General features: G+C 31.9%; 4 protein-coding genes and 1 long non-coding RNA gene across 6 annotated transcripts; 3 read left to right on the top strand and 2 right to left on the bottom strand.

The window, feature by feature from the left end:
- Window positions 1-50: 50 nt before the first annotated feature.
- Window positions 51-3647, bottom strand: LOC149477133 (cytochrome c oxidase subunit 4 isoform 1, mitochondrial-like). Its single transcript, XM_089711033.1, has 4 exons — window positions 3444-3647; window positions 1487-1679; window positions 1025-1155; window positions 51-169 (listed from the first exon to the last, which is right to left on the bottom strand). The coding sequence occupies exons 1-4, from the start codon at window positions 3645-3647 to the stop codon at window positions 164-166; spliced, it is 534 nt and encodes a 177-aa protein (XP_089567159.1). The 3' UTR covers window positions 51-163.
- On the top strand, window positions 2068-2888 carry LOC149477134 (uncharacterized). The gene is made up of 2 exons (XR_016317661.1): window positions 2068-2329; window positions 2689-2888. It is a non-coding gene; the product is annotated as an uncharacterized LOC149477134 (long non-coding RNA).
- Window positions 3648-4102: 455 nt separating the features above from the next.
- On the bottom strand, window positions 4103-6849 carry LOC149477132 (trypsin-4-like). Its single transcript, XM_089710870.1, has 6 exons — window positions 6192-6849; window positions 5920-6088; window positions 5366-5633; window positions 5106-5194; window positions 4995-5058; window positions 4103-4289 (listed from the first exon to the last, which is right to left on the bottom strand). The coding sequence occupies exons 1-6, from the start codon at window positions 6847-6849 to the stop codon at window positions 4122-4124; spliced, it is 1416 nt and encodes a 471-aa protein (XP_089566996.1). The 3' UTR covers window positions 4103-4121.
- On the top strand, window positions 6637-10478 carry LOC149477131 (uncharacterized). Its single transcript, XM_089710866.1, has 7 exons — window positions 6637-7617; window positions 7721-7871; window positions 8143-8431; window positions 8736-8830; window positions 8993-9056; window positions 9352-9498; window positions 9659-10478. Exons 1-7 carry the CDS (start codon window positions 7044-7046, stop codon window positions 10418-10420), a joined length of 2082 nt encoding a protein of 693 aa, XP_089566992.1. The 5' UTR covers window positions 6637-7043; the 3' UTR covers window positions 10421-10478.
- Window positions 10479-10733: 255 nt separating this feature from the next.
- On the top strand, window positions 10734-15798 carry LOC149477130 (cytochrome c oxidase subunit 4 isoform 1, mitochondrial-like). 2 transcript variants are annotated; one of them, XM_089710867.1, is made up of 6 exons: window positions 10734-10850; window positions 12310-12397; window positions 13152-13265; window positions 13751-13943; window positions 14535-14671; window positions 15699-15798. In XM_089710867.1, exons 2-5 carry the CDS (start codon window positions 12314-12316, stop codon window positions 14666-14668), a joined length of 525 nt encoding a protein of 174 aa, XP_089566993.1. In that variant the 5' UTR covers window positions 10734-10850; window positions 12310-12313; the 3' UTR covers window positions 14669-14671; window positions 15699-15798. The 2 variants fall into 2 exon arrangements, with proteins under 2 accessions (XP_089566993.1, XP_089566995.1); XM_089710869.1 differs by having other exon boundaries at window positions 10843-10954.
- The last annotated feature ends 1242 nt before the right edge of the window (window positions 15799-17040 follow it).

Below are 17040 nucleotides of genomic sequence, written 5' to 3'. Positions count from 1 at the left end.
ATCATTTGGTGTAGATTCATGAAGTTTGAACAGAAAAATAAAACAAACAATTTATACGTAATTAATAATCTTTATTTAAAATTAACAAATAAACTAAACAACACATAAACCAAACTTCCGTCGAAACAAAATTAACTGCTTAAATCTCACTGCTTCCAGTAATTTAAGACTGTAACAAAGAAAATTACCATAATTTTATTTATTCTAATATTTCTAATGAAATTAAAAATAAAGAGTAGGTAATAAATTTTCTTTAAAAGACAATAAAATACGCATTAATTAATCGAATACGACATATTTTTTTAAAGAATAGAAATAATTTGGTCACTAGGCGGGATTCAAGCCTGCGTCTTCTTGACGCGTGATGAATCCGCGGGTTTTTTATTCTTAAAAAAATATATTTATAAAGCATATGAATGCAATAAAAATAAATATAATAATCTAATCTATACTTATAATAAATCTGTAGAGAGGCCAATTCTGTACATGAAATATATTTAAAAAAAAACTATGAAGGGGTGATAAGGGATCGCTACTGATGCCAAAAATGCAATCAGTAAAATTTTTGTCTGTCTGTCTGTCTGTCTGTCTGTCTGTCTGTATATTCGCTATAGAAACAGAAACTACACGACGGATTTTAACCAAATTTGGCACAATTATTCTTCATACTCCTGGGCAGGTTATAGTAAAAGAATCATGTGAATCGGTGTAGAAACACCAAAGTTATACATGAAATACGCTATAAGTCATCGCGCGTGAATACAGAATCATGCCATAAGGATTATTTTTGTGTATCAGTTGCCGCGTTCGACGCGCTTCGCGGCGGGAGCTATAAAAAGGCGGCGGGTCTGCACCCGTTTCGCGTTGTCACGGCATCACGTGTGAACGGCTGAACCGATTTCGATAATTCTTTTCTATTATATTCCTTGAAGTACGAGGATGGTTCTTATGTAGAGAAAACGTAAATATGTTCCACGGGCGAAGCCGGGGCGGACCGCTAGTACACAATAAAAGTGAATCAAACCTTCCACCGATCGTTATCATAGTCCCAGTGCGACGAGAGGCCGTCGATCGGGTTGACGCGCAGCTCCAGCATGCGGCGGAGCTGCGCCTTCTGCGCCTCTTTGGAGAACGACGCTGGGAGCGGCTCGAACACTGTCACAATGTCATTTATTTTAATATTATTTACATTTTATCATCATTTATATTTACATTGTAATCTTATATTTGGATTAAAATCTGTTTCAAGTCTTGTAGATGAAACTGTGGGTTGGCCGATAATAAACAAAGAGAAGTAAAAAAGTTATCTGAAACTGTTATCTTATTACTTAAGTACAATGATTGTAGCATGTAGCACAATGTAGCAATGTAGCACAAGCTGTTTTAAAAAGTAAAGATCATTATTATCGTAAGTTATATCGACTATAGTAAAATTGGTTTTTAATACGCAACATTTCTAATATAAACTTAACCTGTTGACATTTACCGTATCGCTTGCAGAACATCATCATCCAGAAGCAAAACGACGTGCCAAACAGGGCCCATCCCAAGCAAAACTTCCACTGACCGGTCGGGTGCTGAAATTCAGCGAACGTCTGGCAGAAGGAAGCCCGGTACAGTGCCTTCTTCTCCTCGCAGCATAGCGTCCGCCAATCGCACAGCTCCCTCTGCCGGAGCGCCTAAGGAACAAGCGCACGATGTAGGGAGCATTTGTACCATAGTGGTGGCAGAACATCATCATCCAAAACGTAAAGGATGTGCCGAACAGCGCCCAGCCCAGGCAGAACTTCCACATTCCGGTCGGGTGCTGGAACTCCGCGAACGTCTGGCAGAAGGACGCCCGGTATAATGCTTTCTTCTCTTCGCAGCAGAGCAGCCGCCAGTCACCTTTCTCTTTTTCCCGAAGAGCCTAGATCGGACAAGCGCTTAAAGACTATGCTAGATGGTGCATTAAAATAGACAAGTTTAATGCCGATTAATTATTTTAACTCATGCTTGAACACTATAGTATTTAACAACTTTTAAATATCTATTTGGACCCTCGAATCGACATTTCTGGCTAGGGTAAACTCACCTAATTATGTGACTCACTTAATTCGGAGATACAACGTTTGGACTCTTTTACAGCGTTATAGGAGTAAAATCCAATACATTAAAATTAACCCTATGGTATGGTAATAAAGCTTCTTTTCGTGTACAAATTTTTGTTAAAATCGTGCGGGTGAGATAGTAACAATCACGGGATTTGTCACTGCGCCCGCCATGTTTGACGTTTCACCGGTAGCGTGCAACTGTGCTGTCATTATTTAATTAATTTTAAATAGAAAAGGTGAGTGTAAGTTCATGATACTTTGACAATTAATTGTTAAAAACATATTCTTGTTGATACCGATAAAGATTTTAGTAATTTTTCATTTGTTTTTGCATAATACCTTATTTCCTGGGTTCAAAAAGTTAACGATTTTCAAGATTGTAACTCAAAACAGTGTCACCGAATTAACCAAGCAAATTTTTATTATTTTCAATTCGTGTATAAATAATTGTTTTTAGTTCGTATACGTTAGTCGTTTAAGTCAGAAAATATTTATTTTTAATCAGGTTTAAAAGTAGGATCGCTTTCAAGCATTTTAAAAAAGTCCGTTATTTTTTTTATCACATAATTAAGTGAGTTATTTTTTTTTATTTTAGACAGCATGGAGGAAGACAAAAATAAAAATAGAAAATATAATGAAACAACGCTGACATCCGCAATTCAAAATATTCTGCAGTCAAAAATGAGTCTGTACACTGTTCACACAAACAATTATAAAGTCCAATATTAATTTTTTATGGTTCCCCTCTTTTGATAATTTCTCATTGATAAATAAATACATAATTATTACTTTCAATATGTTTATATTTTTTATTAATTGTATTTTTTTTTACTTTTGTGTTAAAAAATAATAAATACTCACTTAATTCGGTTATAACAGAATTAGAGAAGTACTATCACCGAATTATGGTGATTGTCACAGAATTAGACAAGTCATCGCGGTTTGATTAAGCTCATTTTACGCTGAGTTAATTCATATGTGTTAAGATTACACTTGCTCCATTTGATAAATAGAAGATTGATTAATGTTCCTATTAAAAATAAAAATAAAATTTATTAAGTTTAACCTGTTTTTTTTTTCATATTCTGTTTTGTCACAGAATTAGATGAGTTGACCCTATATGTTCCGGTAAAACTGTACTTTATAGTGCGTCAAGTTTAGAGTCGTAATTTTTTTTGTGGGTGGAACTGCAGAACCTGCTATACATATAGGCAAGATTCTCAATAAATGCAAATTGCATGTATGAACTTCACTCATAAAGTATGGATAATAACCATATTACATATTATTTTGTACAACTGTTTAAGCACTATTCTGTTAATTTAATAATGGTCTAACAAAGAAACTTACACAAATATCCCTAGTATTCTCCTTAAACCGTACAGCAGGGAAAGGAAAGTGCGAGTCGTCCCTATAATTAGCGCTACCGTTGTGCCCATGGCCCACTATGTCCCTGTTCCCAATCCTGGTGCAACCGTACACGGTTCGGACACTCTGGGAGGACGGGAGCCTCCGAGGCAGCAAGAGGGATATATTTGATATTTGGAGGGACATGTTTGGTATTGAATACATGTGACGTCACGTCAATAGTGATTGACAGTTTGTTTTTTGTTGTGACGTTGGTTTGAAAAAAGAAAATTTTGTAAAGGAGGTTATTATTTATGAAGTCGAAAATGAAAATCCTTATTAATTTTGAATTTTACTTTATTAATAAAATAGGTCTCTCCCTTCCAGTAAGCAGTCAATATTATTGTTGGTTTATCAGCGATTCTGAAACGAAAGTACTCCTCTTTAAAGGTATTATTTAACAGCATAATATTTTATACATTTCTGTTTAAATAGAAATCAGTTATTACGACAAATATAGGTATTGGATGAGTAAACCATCTGCAATGATCTCATTTTAGTTAAAATTTATCAAAGTAATACGCGTCTGAAGACCACTTCTACAATTAAATGGAAAACTTCTAAAAAAGAGTAGAACAATAACCACGCGTACTCTGCTACATTGTTCCTTAAAGAACATTATCAAAATATAAACAAAACTACCTTCCCTATAACCCCCTTTAACCACTGTTCATAAGCTGCAACCCTGGTGAACACGGTCGGCACGTCGACCCTCCCGCACTCCGCTGGGCCGAAGCTGACTACACCTACCAGCCTGGTGCCGGAGACAGCTGGTGCTCCGACATCTCTCTGATCAGAGAGATTATTATTGAGTTGAGCAATATATGTCTATAGCTTATGTGTATATAAGGTACATATCATTGTCAAAAAACATCAAAATCCGGTAAGTGGTTTTAGCATGTAGGAGTACATACCTACTACATTCTTGTCAAAATTAAAAAAAATATCGTTTATCAGAATCTGTTATGTGGTTTTTGCATGAAAGAATGTCAAACATAGGTAAGTACATCAATACAAACTTTTGCGGTTATGCATAGTATAAATGTAGACGGAAGGATTAGGTATAGTAGGTACCTATATATTATGTGTTCTGCAAAGTCTGCAACTAATCTTATATATAAAATTCTCGTGTCACAATGTTAGTCTGCATACTCCTCCGAAACGGGTGGACCGATTCTCATGAAATTTTCTGTGCATATCGGGTAAGTCTGAGAATCGGCCAACATCTATTTTTCATATGTACCACGGGCGAAGCCGGGGCGGACCGCTAGTAAATATTATAATAATTTGAATTTAAATTAGCTCCTAAAAACATTCTACCAAAAAGTCTTTCCCAAAATCGATTCAGTGGTTGCAAAGATTAGCCGGAGCAAACACGCTACATGTTCTATAACGAAAAACGTACATGAATATAGCCTTGTGTATAATTGCCTTACCTTACTAACAATAAAGTTTTATAAATACATAAGTAATAGATAATGTAAATAATCTTACATAACATGCACCACTTCCCTTCATCTCGATGCCGGCACAGAAATGTCGTCCTGTAACATATTTACTGTTTCATTACTATGTTTTACTTCCACATAAATTATTTTTTCTCACCTTGTATACATATGCTGGCATTTTCTTTTATTTATGAGATGTAGGGTAGTGTAGGATAGAGGCGTTTCGTTTTTAAATTCCACAGTATTCTGTAAATGAAAAATTTATACATACCTACTTAGTAGCGTTACCATACACATGGGAATTTGGTATTGTTAGTTTATATTGATTAAGTTCATTAATTCGATATTAAAGACCAGAATAAAAAATGAATTTCCGTTTTTTCAGTCAAGTAAGAACTAAAATTCAATTTTTCTCACATCATGAGCACCCCAACCCAGTAAAGTAACATCTCCTTCAATACTTGTATCGTCTTTATCTATTTTTATTCTTTTGATATTCCAATTTCTTCGAAAATTTAATTTATTTATGACAAGAACAACCAAATTATGTCTCAAATATATTGGATCGTATTGTGGGTGGAAATCAATGGCTGATACGGGTAAGAAATTCCCATATTTATTCACGAAGTCACTTCCAATGCGTACTTTAACAAACTTCGTTCCGTCAAGGCCAGAATTGTAAATTCTGTAAAAAATAATTCGATCTCACTATCACTACATTTACAGCTATATTTTGCTACATTTTACTTTATATCCAGCATCCTGAAACAACATTTATTTGTAAAATTTATAACTTTAATATACAATTAAAGTCTCGTCCAAGTCCCTTCTATATCTTAAATTTCAGAAAAGTTTAAATGCAGACCTTTACAGATTGCGATGTAATATAGAGGACGGTAGAGTTAAAATTTCTGATAAATTAATGGATATGGCAAAATCTGAAATATACCAGTGCATATTTCAATACTTACGCCTGTAAACAAGTTGCTGCAGACAGTATGACCCTTTTACTTATAATAGACCCAGAGCAAGTGAATTGTCCTTTAACATGAACACTAGCTATAAACGGATAATCATCTATACTAGTTCGTCTTCCATTAAATATTCTTCTCGTATTTCCATATTTTGCATCTTGTGGTTCTATAACAGTTATCATGAAAATTGTTTTTAAATATAAACGATTCTACCATTTTATAAAGTCTTTTATTGAGAAGACAACACTAATTTTTCAATTTCTACTTACGCCAAGTATCCAAGTCAAAATCATCGAAGTTACGTCTTGAATCGATACTATCAGTTTTGAATACTTCAGTTTCACTTGTAGCATCAGAAACATTTTTTAAATGATCTAAAACCTCTTGAACAGCAACTGCTGACATAATTGTATCCACGTCAGAATTATCACCTAAGTTATCAATAATTTCTTCGGAACTATCTCTATTTACTGCATTGTAAATAATTCTGCCAATTATATCTTTTATATTTTCCATAGGATTAGTCATAACGTTTTCAAAGATCACGTTTACTACGTGGAAAATAAAATCTTTATTCTCTAAATTGTTTCCATTATTATTAACATTTTCAACTATGTTAAAAACATGTCTATCTATGATACTCAAATTACTTCGATTATGGATTTCTTCAAAAACATCACTTATTTTTTCTGATGCATATCGTAATTTGTAATGAATGGCTAATAAAGTTTGTACTTTTTGAGATTCTTTAAATGTATTATCGAGTCTTACTAAAGAAAAGAGATTATTGATGACTCTTTGTGTGTTTTGGTTCGTTTCAAAGAATATGTTTTGTTTGCTAGTTCGTGTAATTGTTTTTGAATGAGTCGATGAATAATATTGAATCAATAATAAAAAAACAATTAACGCAAATCCCACAGTTGTCATTGCACAAGCAATATTGATACCTACTATTTTACAATAATATAGAGCAAAATTTGATGCCATAATAAATATAGTGCAATAAAATTGTTTCATATTGAAAAACAATAAAACAAACCATAAGTTTTAAATTGCTCTTTATTCACATTTCACAACTTCAAAAGTGTTATAATAGAAACAAATACATAAAAATTGGAAAAATGTATGTAAGTGAAAGAATTATTTTCATCTCGTTGATTCTTCTGAAAACAGATGGTCTAGAACAATTGCCGAGGGAAGATAACATGATCAAAAACGCTGAAGACACAATTCGGAACACGGTCAATAAGATATTTTCCACATTACACTTAAAAGGTTCAAATAATAACACGAAACTGAAGCAATATTCTACAATGCATAAGTATTTTGTAACCCAGTCTCTCCGTGATGACAATAACTTGAAATACATACAAGAACTGACCAAAGTTAAATTTGAACATAAAACCACGTATTATAATAGCACTGATTTTATAGCTATAATAAATGAAATGATCAATGAAGATAAAATGTACACTGCTGAAGATATTAATATCGATAAATATATAGAAATATTTATAGAGAATTTAAAAGAATTACGAGATGCATATGCAAATGCAGGAGCAAATGTTTATGTAAATATTAATACGAAAGTCTTAGAGCGTTTAAAGAATATAAAGGCTGAAAATAAAACATCTACAGATTATATTGTGAATAAAGTTGATGATAATGTTATTACAAGTGATAATGAATTTTGGGGTTCGTATGACTTGTCGTTTTTATATATTGAGTAACTAGATACTGTAGATATATTTTTTGTCCTTATGTATCAGGATTATTACGTCTTTTATTTTTTTTTCAGAACCAAGCGGTCGTCGTATCTACAAAGGAGAGCGGACCAAGATCAAATACTTCCCTTTCATGGCCAGTGTTCACATCTTCAATAGCTTCCATTGCGCTGGCTCCATCATCAAGTCAGACCTCATCATCACGGCTTCTTCCTGTCTACAACTGTGAGATAGCTTTCCAAAAATTATTGTAAACCTATATCTTGTGATATGATTAAGTTTATTCTAAGATGTTCAGTTTCAATGGAACTAATGGCGATTTATGGTTTCTTATATTTTACTTGACTTCTAAGTAGTCATAGAACCATTTATTCAGATTCATAATTTTTTACATGGTGGCAAATAAAACGCTTTCTATTTCTATAATGTGTAGTTTATGGTTTACATTGAATTTTTCTTTATAAATGTTGTATGTTCAATAATTTCTTTATTTCAGGGCATACAACAACCGCCTATTTCGTGAAAATCCAGCTTTTCTGTCAGTCAGAGTCGGCAGTTCCTTCTACAGTGGTGGAGGCGAGGTTATATCCGTTTTGGAAGTCTATTTTCATCCCGGTTACGACCCGAAGACTTTAAGGAACAACCTCTGCATCTTACGCCTTTCTAGACACTTGAAATTCAGTAGAAAGGTCAAGAGGGTCAAGAGAATCGATTTTGATAGAAACCCTTGGAATTTACCGTTGACTACTCCTGGCGTTACGATCTTAGGGTGGGGAGCGAAGGGTGTAAGTTAAATTGGAATTAATAATTATCCGAATGTTATAATAATTAGCATGTCTTTCCAATAAAGGCCAACTTTTTCATAAAAAATCAGGTATAATATTTTACCGTTATTTTAGATAATGGTGTCAGGTGTGGTGTACATATATTTACATTTTATAATATGTTTTAAAATTGATATCCAAATCAAAATTATTTCATTAAAAAGGTATCAAAACCTAGAAAGCCAGCTTTAGAATATTGATTCAGATATAGAATTGATTCACCTTGAAAGTGTAATTACGTTTCATTTTACGCTTTGCCTTTCAGAGAAGTGGTATTATTTTTGATCCCTGGAAGAATATTTTGTCATTTGCAATACTCGATATCTATCCCAGACAGGATTGCCAAGACGTTTATACAAAGTGAGTATTTATTTTCATATTTTGCTCGATAGGCACAGATAAAACATCACATATTTAAAAATTAAATAGACACAAATTAACTACATATGTATATGGCTTATCGAGACGCTCGGCGCTCCTAGATTATGTTGATGTTATTATCAGAATGTTTTTTTTTTGCAGGGAGTTTGTCACGAACAAACATTTTTGTGCGGGTTTCTTATCAAAGGGTGGAGGCGCCTGCAACGTATGTTATGTTTAAAAAATTCTATATGTTCCGAGTTCAAAGTTTAATTTTATAAAGTTTTTTCTTTAAGTATGGCAGAATTTAGCTAGTTTAACACTTAATTCTTCTAAAATACAAGTTGAATATTTACACAAATACATACCACATACTGACGTGGAAACGATCGCTTGTTTCTTTTAACCTTATAAAAGAATCATATTCTGTAGCTATTTACACACCAACCGAATGATAACCATTTCACTCAGTATGTATCCATATAACTCTTTTAAGCTACAACTAATTTCGAACATTTTAGCGGGATGTGGGAGGTCCAGGCGTGGTCGATGGCAAGCTTATGGGTGTAGTCAGTTTTGGATCACCCACTTGCGGAACTCCAGATGCTCCAACTGTTTTTACTAAACTCGGCTACTATACTGACTGGATAGAGGATATTATGGAGAAGGTATTTTTCGAACTATTCTTTGCGAAAAGTCCTTTTAAACAATCAATAATGACTAACGTGTCATGAAATGTGTCTTAGCAAACTCTTTACAGCAGAAATATATTAATATACTTCCTCTAGCGAGAACTTGATGAAAATTTAAATTTACTTATATTTACAGCCAGTTCCTTCGTCGCTGAAACGAACAACACCAGAGTCTGATTTCGATTTATTGAAAGCAATGATCCCCACTAAACCTCCGAAACCAACTACCTTCAAGATAGAACCCTTCACTGGCAAAACTATGAAGCCAATGTCAATATTTGAAATAGATAAAGCATTGAGAATGCTGGATGATGATCTTTTTAGAGAATTTTTATCAACTATGTTCGACAGCAAAGAAATTAGGGAGTATCAAAATAATTTAAGGGAAGAAAAGAAAGAAACTACTACTGAAAAACAGAAAGAAATTGAAAAACAGAATGAAATTAAAAAAGAAACGAGTGAAGAAAGCATTGAAGCGGTTGAATTTGTAACTAAAATGCCTGAACTAGAAGATAATGAAAATGAATTCACCACAATGGCTATGGATAGTGAAAATTCTGAGTCAAAAGAACCGGTAGAGAGCGATATTGTAAAATTTATGAAAAATGTAGATTTGAAAAAGATTATTCAAGAAGAAGTTAACGTAACTCCACGTGTCACGATAGAAAGAGATACTAAAGAAAAGAACGAATCAGTAGTAACATTTTTATATTTATCAGATGATGAGAAAAACCGCAGTAATGATATTGTGGACGATGAAGAAGGTTTAAGTATACCAGATGTAGACGATAAATTTGAGGATATGACAAGAGCAAAGGGTAAAGAGAGACAATACAGAATATTGCCTGAAAACGAATTGTACGGATTGTTATCTGATGTAATAGAAATTAGAAACTGAAGTAAAAAATAAAATGATGAAAGGTGTAAAGTATATTCGTGTTTTATTTTTTTGCCTCTACATAGTTAGGGTGTTTAAATTTTAATTAAATATTTAGAAAATTATTCATTTCGTTTATTAATATTTGCAGGAAATTATCTCATAAATACTTATGTTTCGCGAAAACAAAATGGTGAAAAAAATTACATCGTATTGTAAATAGAAAATAAAATAATAATAATATTATGCATGATAATAAACATACCGTGAAACCACAGTATTACCATCCTAAATAATATTGTAATACTGTGGTGAAACCCGTGCGTGAAACGAAACACTGTCAAGTATTGATTAGTCGACATCAACACTAGAGGGCGCTGTTTTCCAAGATTTTCAGTGACGGGTGGTATTACGGGTAAAGTTCTTGCTGAAGAAAACCGAATCACAAAAGGTAATTATTTCAATGCAGTAGAAAAATATTTTATGTAGTGAAGTTATTTTTATGGGCTTTTTGCAATCCAAATTATCTAAACAATAGTGTGTAAGTGCTATCGGGTAAGTTTTGTTTTCGAACACGCAGGTTTGAAATTGGAATCTTTATTTAAAAACACAATATTCTCATAATTTAAACAAAAATACACAGTTAATTACTGCAATGAAACATAACTATGCTTACTTTAATTCCATTTAGAGATTAAAGGAAATATTTCAAGAATTTTTTTGTTATTATGTAACTCGTTAGATTGCCATAACCTATTCAATCTTATCAATAACACCTTTGGAACACCTATAATTTGTGCTGCGACTCCGTTATAGAAGGACGAATATAATATATTACGAAAATAAGCATAATGTAACAATATTGATGATTTAATTAATGTCCCAATATACTATTTATATATTTCATTCCATTTATTTGTAAGCTTGAGTTGTAGATGCAAGAAAAAATAATAAAAGTGATAACAAAAATATTTAAGTACTAAATATTTAATCCAAGAGTTATGTGTAAGTAATTATTATAGTATTTATGCTTTGGAGAATGGAGATCAATAAATAATCTTATTTTCTTATTTATAATTAATATACATATAAGTCACTAGAAAACAACAAGTATGGTCAGATCTTGCTGTTGCATGAGAAATGACAAATCAAAATGGTAAGTATTATTTCTTTTCATTGTTTCTCACTGTATTGAAAGGTGCATTATTGAACTTTGTTACTTAAATTACATTTGAAATAAGGAATTTACACATAATATAATCAATAATATGATGAGATTAAAAAGAAAACATACAATTTGTATAAATGGGTCAACATAGAGATACCATATTGAAATCTTATCATATTGAATATTAAACTAAATATGAATAACTATCTAATAAATATGGAGCTTTAACTTCACAAAAATATTTAAAAACTAGCGGTCCGCCCCGGCTTCGCCCGTGGTACATATTTACGTTTTCTCTACATAAAAACCATCCTCGTACTTCAAGGAATATAATAAAAAAAGAATTATCGAAATCGGTTCAGCCGTTCTCGAGTTATGTGCTTACCAACACATTTTGCGATTCATTTTTATATATAAGATTATAAAAATTTGACAAAGCAAAATTTAAATGTATAAAATACCATTTGTGATTTATCATATTCAAAAAAATGCTTCAAAGAAGAGAAGCCTTATCATGAATGTAGATTACATTTTCTATGGAACTAAGCATTAAAATTAAGAATCCTAATTCATAATTTTGGGGTTTTCTTTATCGTAAATAAGTAACTCAAATTTAGGGTAGGTAGATGAAGGGAAAAATTATGTATGTGTTTATAAGTATTTTGCCAGATGTTTGTGAAGAAAACAAAGTACATAAAATTAGTAAAAACAAAATGTTTAAAATAAATAATGTAATTTGCAGCAAAATGGCCAATCTCCTGTTGCGCAGAGCGATCATAGACGCTATCCGTGTTCCAGTTGGCACACGGTCTGTCAGTGAATTGTCTAAGGTAAGCTTTGATTAGCGTTAATTGTAGTGAACATAAGAAATAATCAAGTGTTTAATTGTCTTATTCGTTTTGAAGTTACTTGCGTATGTAGTAAATATATGAAGTGTATACCTGTAATTATTATAGATTTAGGTATTATACATGTTGTGGTGATTAAGACGAGTATGCAATTATTATAAATAAGATATGTATGCGACTCATAAAATTAGTCACTTGCTAGCTATTGTAGACGATGTACAATTTAATACTTTAGGTACTGTTATGGGCTATTCAATAATACGACTTTTGAGCACTAATATTTTTTAATTGTGCATCGATAATAGCTAGCGAGCGACGAACTGTATATGACCTGCATATGTATCTTATGTATAATAGTGCATACTCGTTATGATCACCACAATGTAATAACACTAATTTGTACATAAGTCTCTATGCACTTATGGAGATCTTAAAACATATGGTGCTTAATTTTAATTATGACATAACTTCTCCAGAAAATTCTAATAGTTTTTTGTTTTAAATTATACAGCCCTTTCTATGAAATAATTTTATATTTCATACAGACATATTAATATTTTGGTTAATGGTTATTGGTTACTTTTACTACAGAATTAACCAGAATTAACTATAATATTTATTTTGCTATGTTAAAGAAATGAATAATTGTATTTACGCTTTTTAATACAATATTTGCTTGCTATATTTCAGTATTTTTATTTATTTACATCCACTAAGCTAAATAATTAACTTCCAGATCGGTAACCGCGAGTGGGTAGGCTATGGCTTCAATGGCCAACCCAACTATGTGGACAGGCCTGATTACCCCCTCCCCGCTGTCAGGTTCCAGGCTGAAACCCCTGACATTAAGGTAAATATAGTAATTTATCCATTTTATATGGGAATATAAAGAGGATATTTGAGTTAAAATATTACAGAATCAAACTGGAAAAATAGATGAAAGTACATTCATTAATGATACATGAACAAGATTTGTAAAAGCTTTGTTTATGTGACCATACTGTATTGTTTGTACATATTTGTGATGCAATGAAAATTTGTTGTTAATGTAATTTAAAAAACAATTGAATGATACTTGAAAAGTTTTGTATTTGTAATGTTTTATTTACAGCATTATTTAAGTACATTAATAGTTTACGTTTTTTAGTTTTTACTTTTTATCTTAAATTTTGCTGTTATGAAACTCCTATCATTTTGGATATGATGCGATCTAGTATTTTTTTAAATTGATTTCATCTTAAAAGCTAGACATTTTTTCCCAATTTCCACCAAAATGATTATTTTTACAAATGTTTTGTTTGGACCATAAAAATAATATATTATTTTTAATTCCAGGTCCTCCGCGAAAAGGAAAAGGGAGACTGGCGCAAGTTGACCATTGAAGAAAAGAAAGCCCTCTACCGGTCGTCCTTCTGTCAGACCTTCGCCGAGTTCCAAGCACCAACAGGCCAGTGGAAGGCAGCTGTGGGCTGGGCTCTGTGTGCTGCCTCATTGTCACTGTGGATCTATATGGCTGTTAAGATGTTCGGTGAGTTTGTGTGTTTAAGGAAGAAAGTTGGTTAGTGTGTGAATTCAAAATTAAGTTTTTTAGTGAGTTAATTTAGTGAAAAAAAATTGGTTAGTGGTAAGTAATTTGAAAGAAGAAAGGCTGTGGATCTATAGTCCTGTTAATTTGCTTGGTGAGTAAATAATCGAGAAGATGGCTTGCTAACGGGCGTCCTTCTGTCCGACAAATGCCGAGTTCCAGTAATTCAAGAGCTGCTGCAACTATTTACGCGTCTTTCGCCGTACGTTAACGAAACGAGTCATTGTTGACCCATTTCACTCGTCTACTTTCTAATACTCTATCGTTTTTATTAAGTGCTTGAATATTTAAATATTAAATAACTACTTTCAAAGAAAAAACCCGCATAGTTCTTGTTCCTGTGCGATTTCCGGGTTAAAAAGCTAGCCTATGTCTTAATCGGGGTCTCCAGCTACCTACATACAAAATTTCATTGTAATTGGTTAAGAAGTATTCGCAGATATAATATTTGTAGGATACATAAGTATTCACCTCACATATCCATACAAATGAACTATTTACCCTAACATTCCTAATTAATATTTTCGTTTCCAGTATACAGTCCGCTGCCCGAATCCTTCAGCGAGGAGGCCCAGAAGGCCCAGCTGAAGCGAATGTTGGACCTCAAGGTGAACCCCATCGATGGACTCGCCTCCAAGTGGGACTACGAGAACAACCGCTGGAAGTAAACTGTGAGTATTTACTAGTTTATAGAGCACACGTGGCAGAAGTGAAACTTCTTTAAGATTCAAAGGTACCAATCGTCGCCTTACTCCATGGAGTAAGGAGTGTCATGATGCGACCTTGAAATTTTACTCTCAGCGCCCATAGAGAAGGTTCACTCCATCAAAGGCATTTATCTAAATAGGAAAAGGTGTTTGAACGAAAAATAGAAATTATTTTATTACTTAATATGATATGAATTAAACAATAATTTAATAAAATACATGAAAAACATATTTTCTTTTGAATAGCATATAAAGTGTTATATATAATAGCATCTTAAATAGTTTAGTGGAGAAATAGATGATTTTAAAATATATAAACAATAATTTTTAACAAAAAATTTAAAACCACCATCAATTATTCAAAACAAAGAATATTTGATTTGAATAAAAAGAAAAAAAATCAAAATTAGATCACCCAGTCAAAGTTCTGTCAAAGGTGTACCTTTTTTTTGTAAAACAAAGAAAAAAAAAATGCTTTTAGTTACATTTAGAAATAAAAATTTTAACGGATTCTAAACGCGATTTTATCATTATATTATTATCCCGACGTTTCGCACACTTTGCAGCGTGGTCACGGGCAGACACGTTTAAAATCCGTTAAAATCTTTAATTTCTAAATGTATAATACTCGCGTAAAATCAAATACTATAAAAAAAATCAGTTGAATTGAGCACCATCTTCCTTAAAAAGGATAGAAATAGTTTATAAGGCTATTCATATAACTTGTGTTATTTGTTATACCATGAAATATTTAACAGAGGTTTTCACAATGTTTATATGGTAGGATAGAAATAAAACAGACATTATCGTTCAAAACAATTTTATTTTTCAGAAAAGGCACAAACATAGACCTTTAATAATAATGCCACCACTAAATTACAAAATTAAACCTTTGTATGTAGCATTATTCAATAAATTACAAATAATGTCTAAATAAATTTTAAATCTATTTTTTTTGTATGTTTGTTCTAATTATTTTTTTTTATTTCAGGTCGTCTCTTGCAGTACTTCGGGAGTGGAGTCGGCGTAGAGTAGACAATGTTATGATAAATTATTATATGTAAGATATGCAAATAAAATCGTGATTCCAACTAATTCTTTTATTTTTTAATAACACCCTTGTACATTTTGTATTGCACGCCTCATAAGCGAAGCGTTGAGGTGGGTACTACTGTCACTTCGTGCAAAATTTAATAGTACTGCCGTGATTTGTTCGCCTAAATGAGACTAGCTTTAATCGATTGAAATCAATAAACTTACTTCCACGCAGGAATGAATTTGCAATAATATTGAAGTGACACTTCAACACTTCAAGCAAATGGTAGAATTTAAATTTTCTTATCAAGTAGGCTTTGTTTATATAATTCATTCGTATGTATTTCACTGTAAAGCTTTTGTTAACTTTAAATTACTCTCAGAAGCGTTAAATACAAAATAAGATAAGATAATTTTTACAGATAAGCGTTCTTACAGACGAACGGCAAGTTGCGAACGAATAGAAGCACCTTTCAGTTTCAATTTTCATGACCTAATGTTCATGTTCAAACACTATATAAATTATTTACATAAACATACATGATACAGTTTTTTATAATGTGTTGTTTCATATTTCAATGAGTTATCCATGAGCAAAAAGACAAAATAGCGCGTGCCCAATACAAGTTTTATGAAACGTACATTCATATAATTATTAAAAATTGCAAATTAAACAAGAAAACGGCAATTAAATTTTAACAAACAAACGTTACTTATTGAAGAACAAACGATAGTAAATGTTTTTAAACTAATAATAGAAAAAAATATTAATCATTTTTAAAAAGGTGCCAACCAAACAGTATATCTTTATTTTATTTATTGTTAATAAATTAACGAACAAACAATTATTTATAGCAAACAATTAAAAACAGACAGTTATTTGTAATAGCGCCATCTATTGTCGAGTAGTTAAACTATTTAAAATTTATAACAGCGCCATCTATTTCCAATAATGGGAAATTGAAACAGTTATTTGTAATAGCGCCATCTTTCGTCGAAAAGTTAAAACTATATAAAATTTATAACAGCGCCATCTATTGTCGAAAAGTTAAAAATATATAAAAATTTATAACAGCGCCATCTATTGTCGAAAAGTTAAAACTATATAAAATTTATAACAGCGCCATCTATTGTCGAAAAGTTTAAACTATATAAAATTTATAACAGCGCCATCTATTGTCGAAAAGTTAAAACTATATAAAATTTATAACAGCGCCATCTATTGTCGAAAAGTTAAAACTATATAAAATTTATAACAACGCCATCTATGGATGACAGGATGATACTATGAATCTTTT

Source organism: Colias philodice, chromosome 25 (assembly GCF_061535455.1).
Source record: "Colias philodice isolate Cphi_HAF_F1 chromosome 25, ilColPhil1 Martin Lab GWU primary, whole genome shotgun sequence".
Lineage (NCBI taxonomy): Eukaryota > Metazoa > Arthropoda > Insecta > Lepidoptera > Pieridae > Colias > Colias philodice.
The sequence above is the reverse complement of the archived record's forward strand: the minus strand, read 5'-3'. Positions and strand labels throughout refer to the sequence as shown.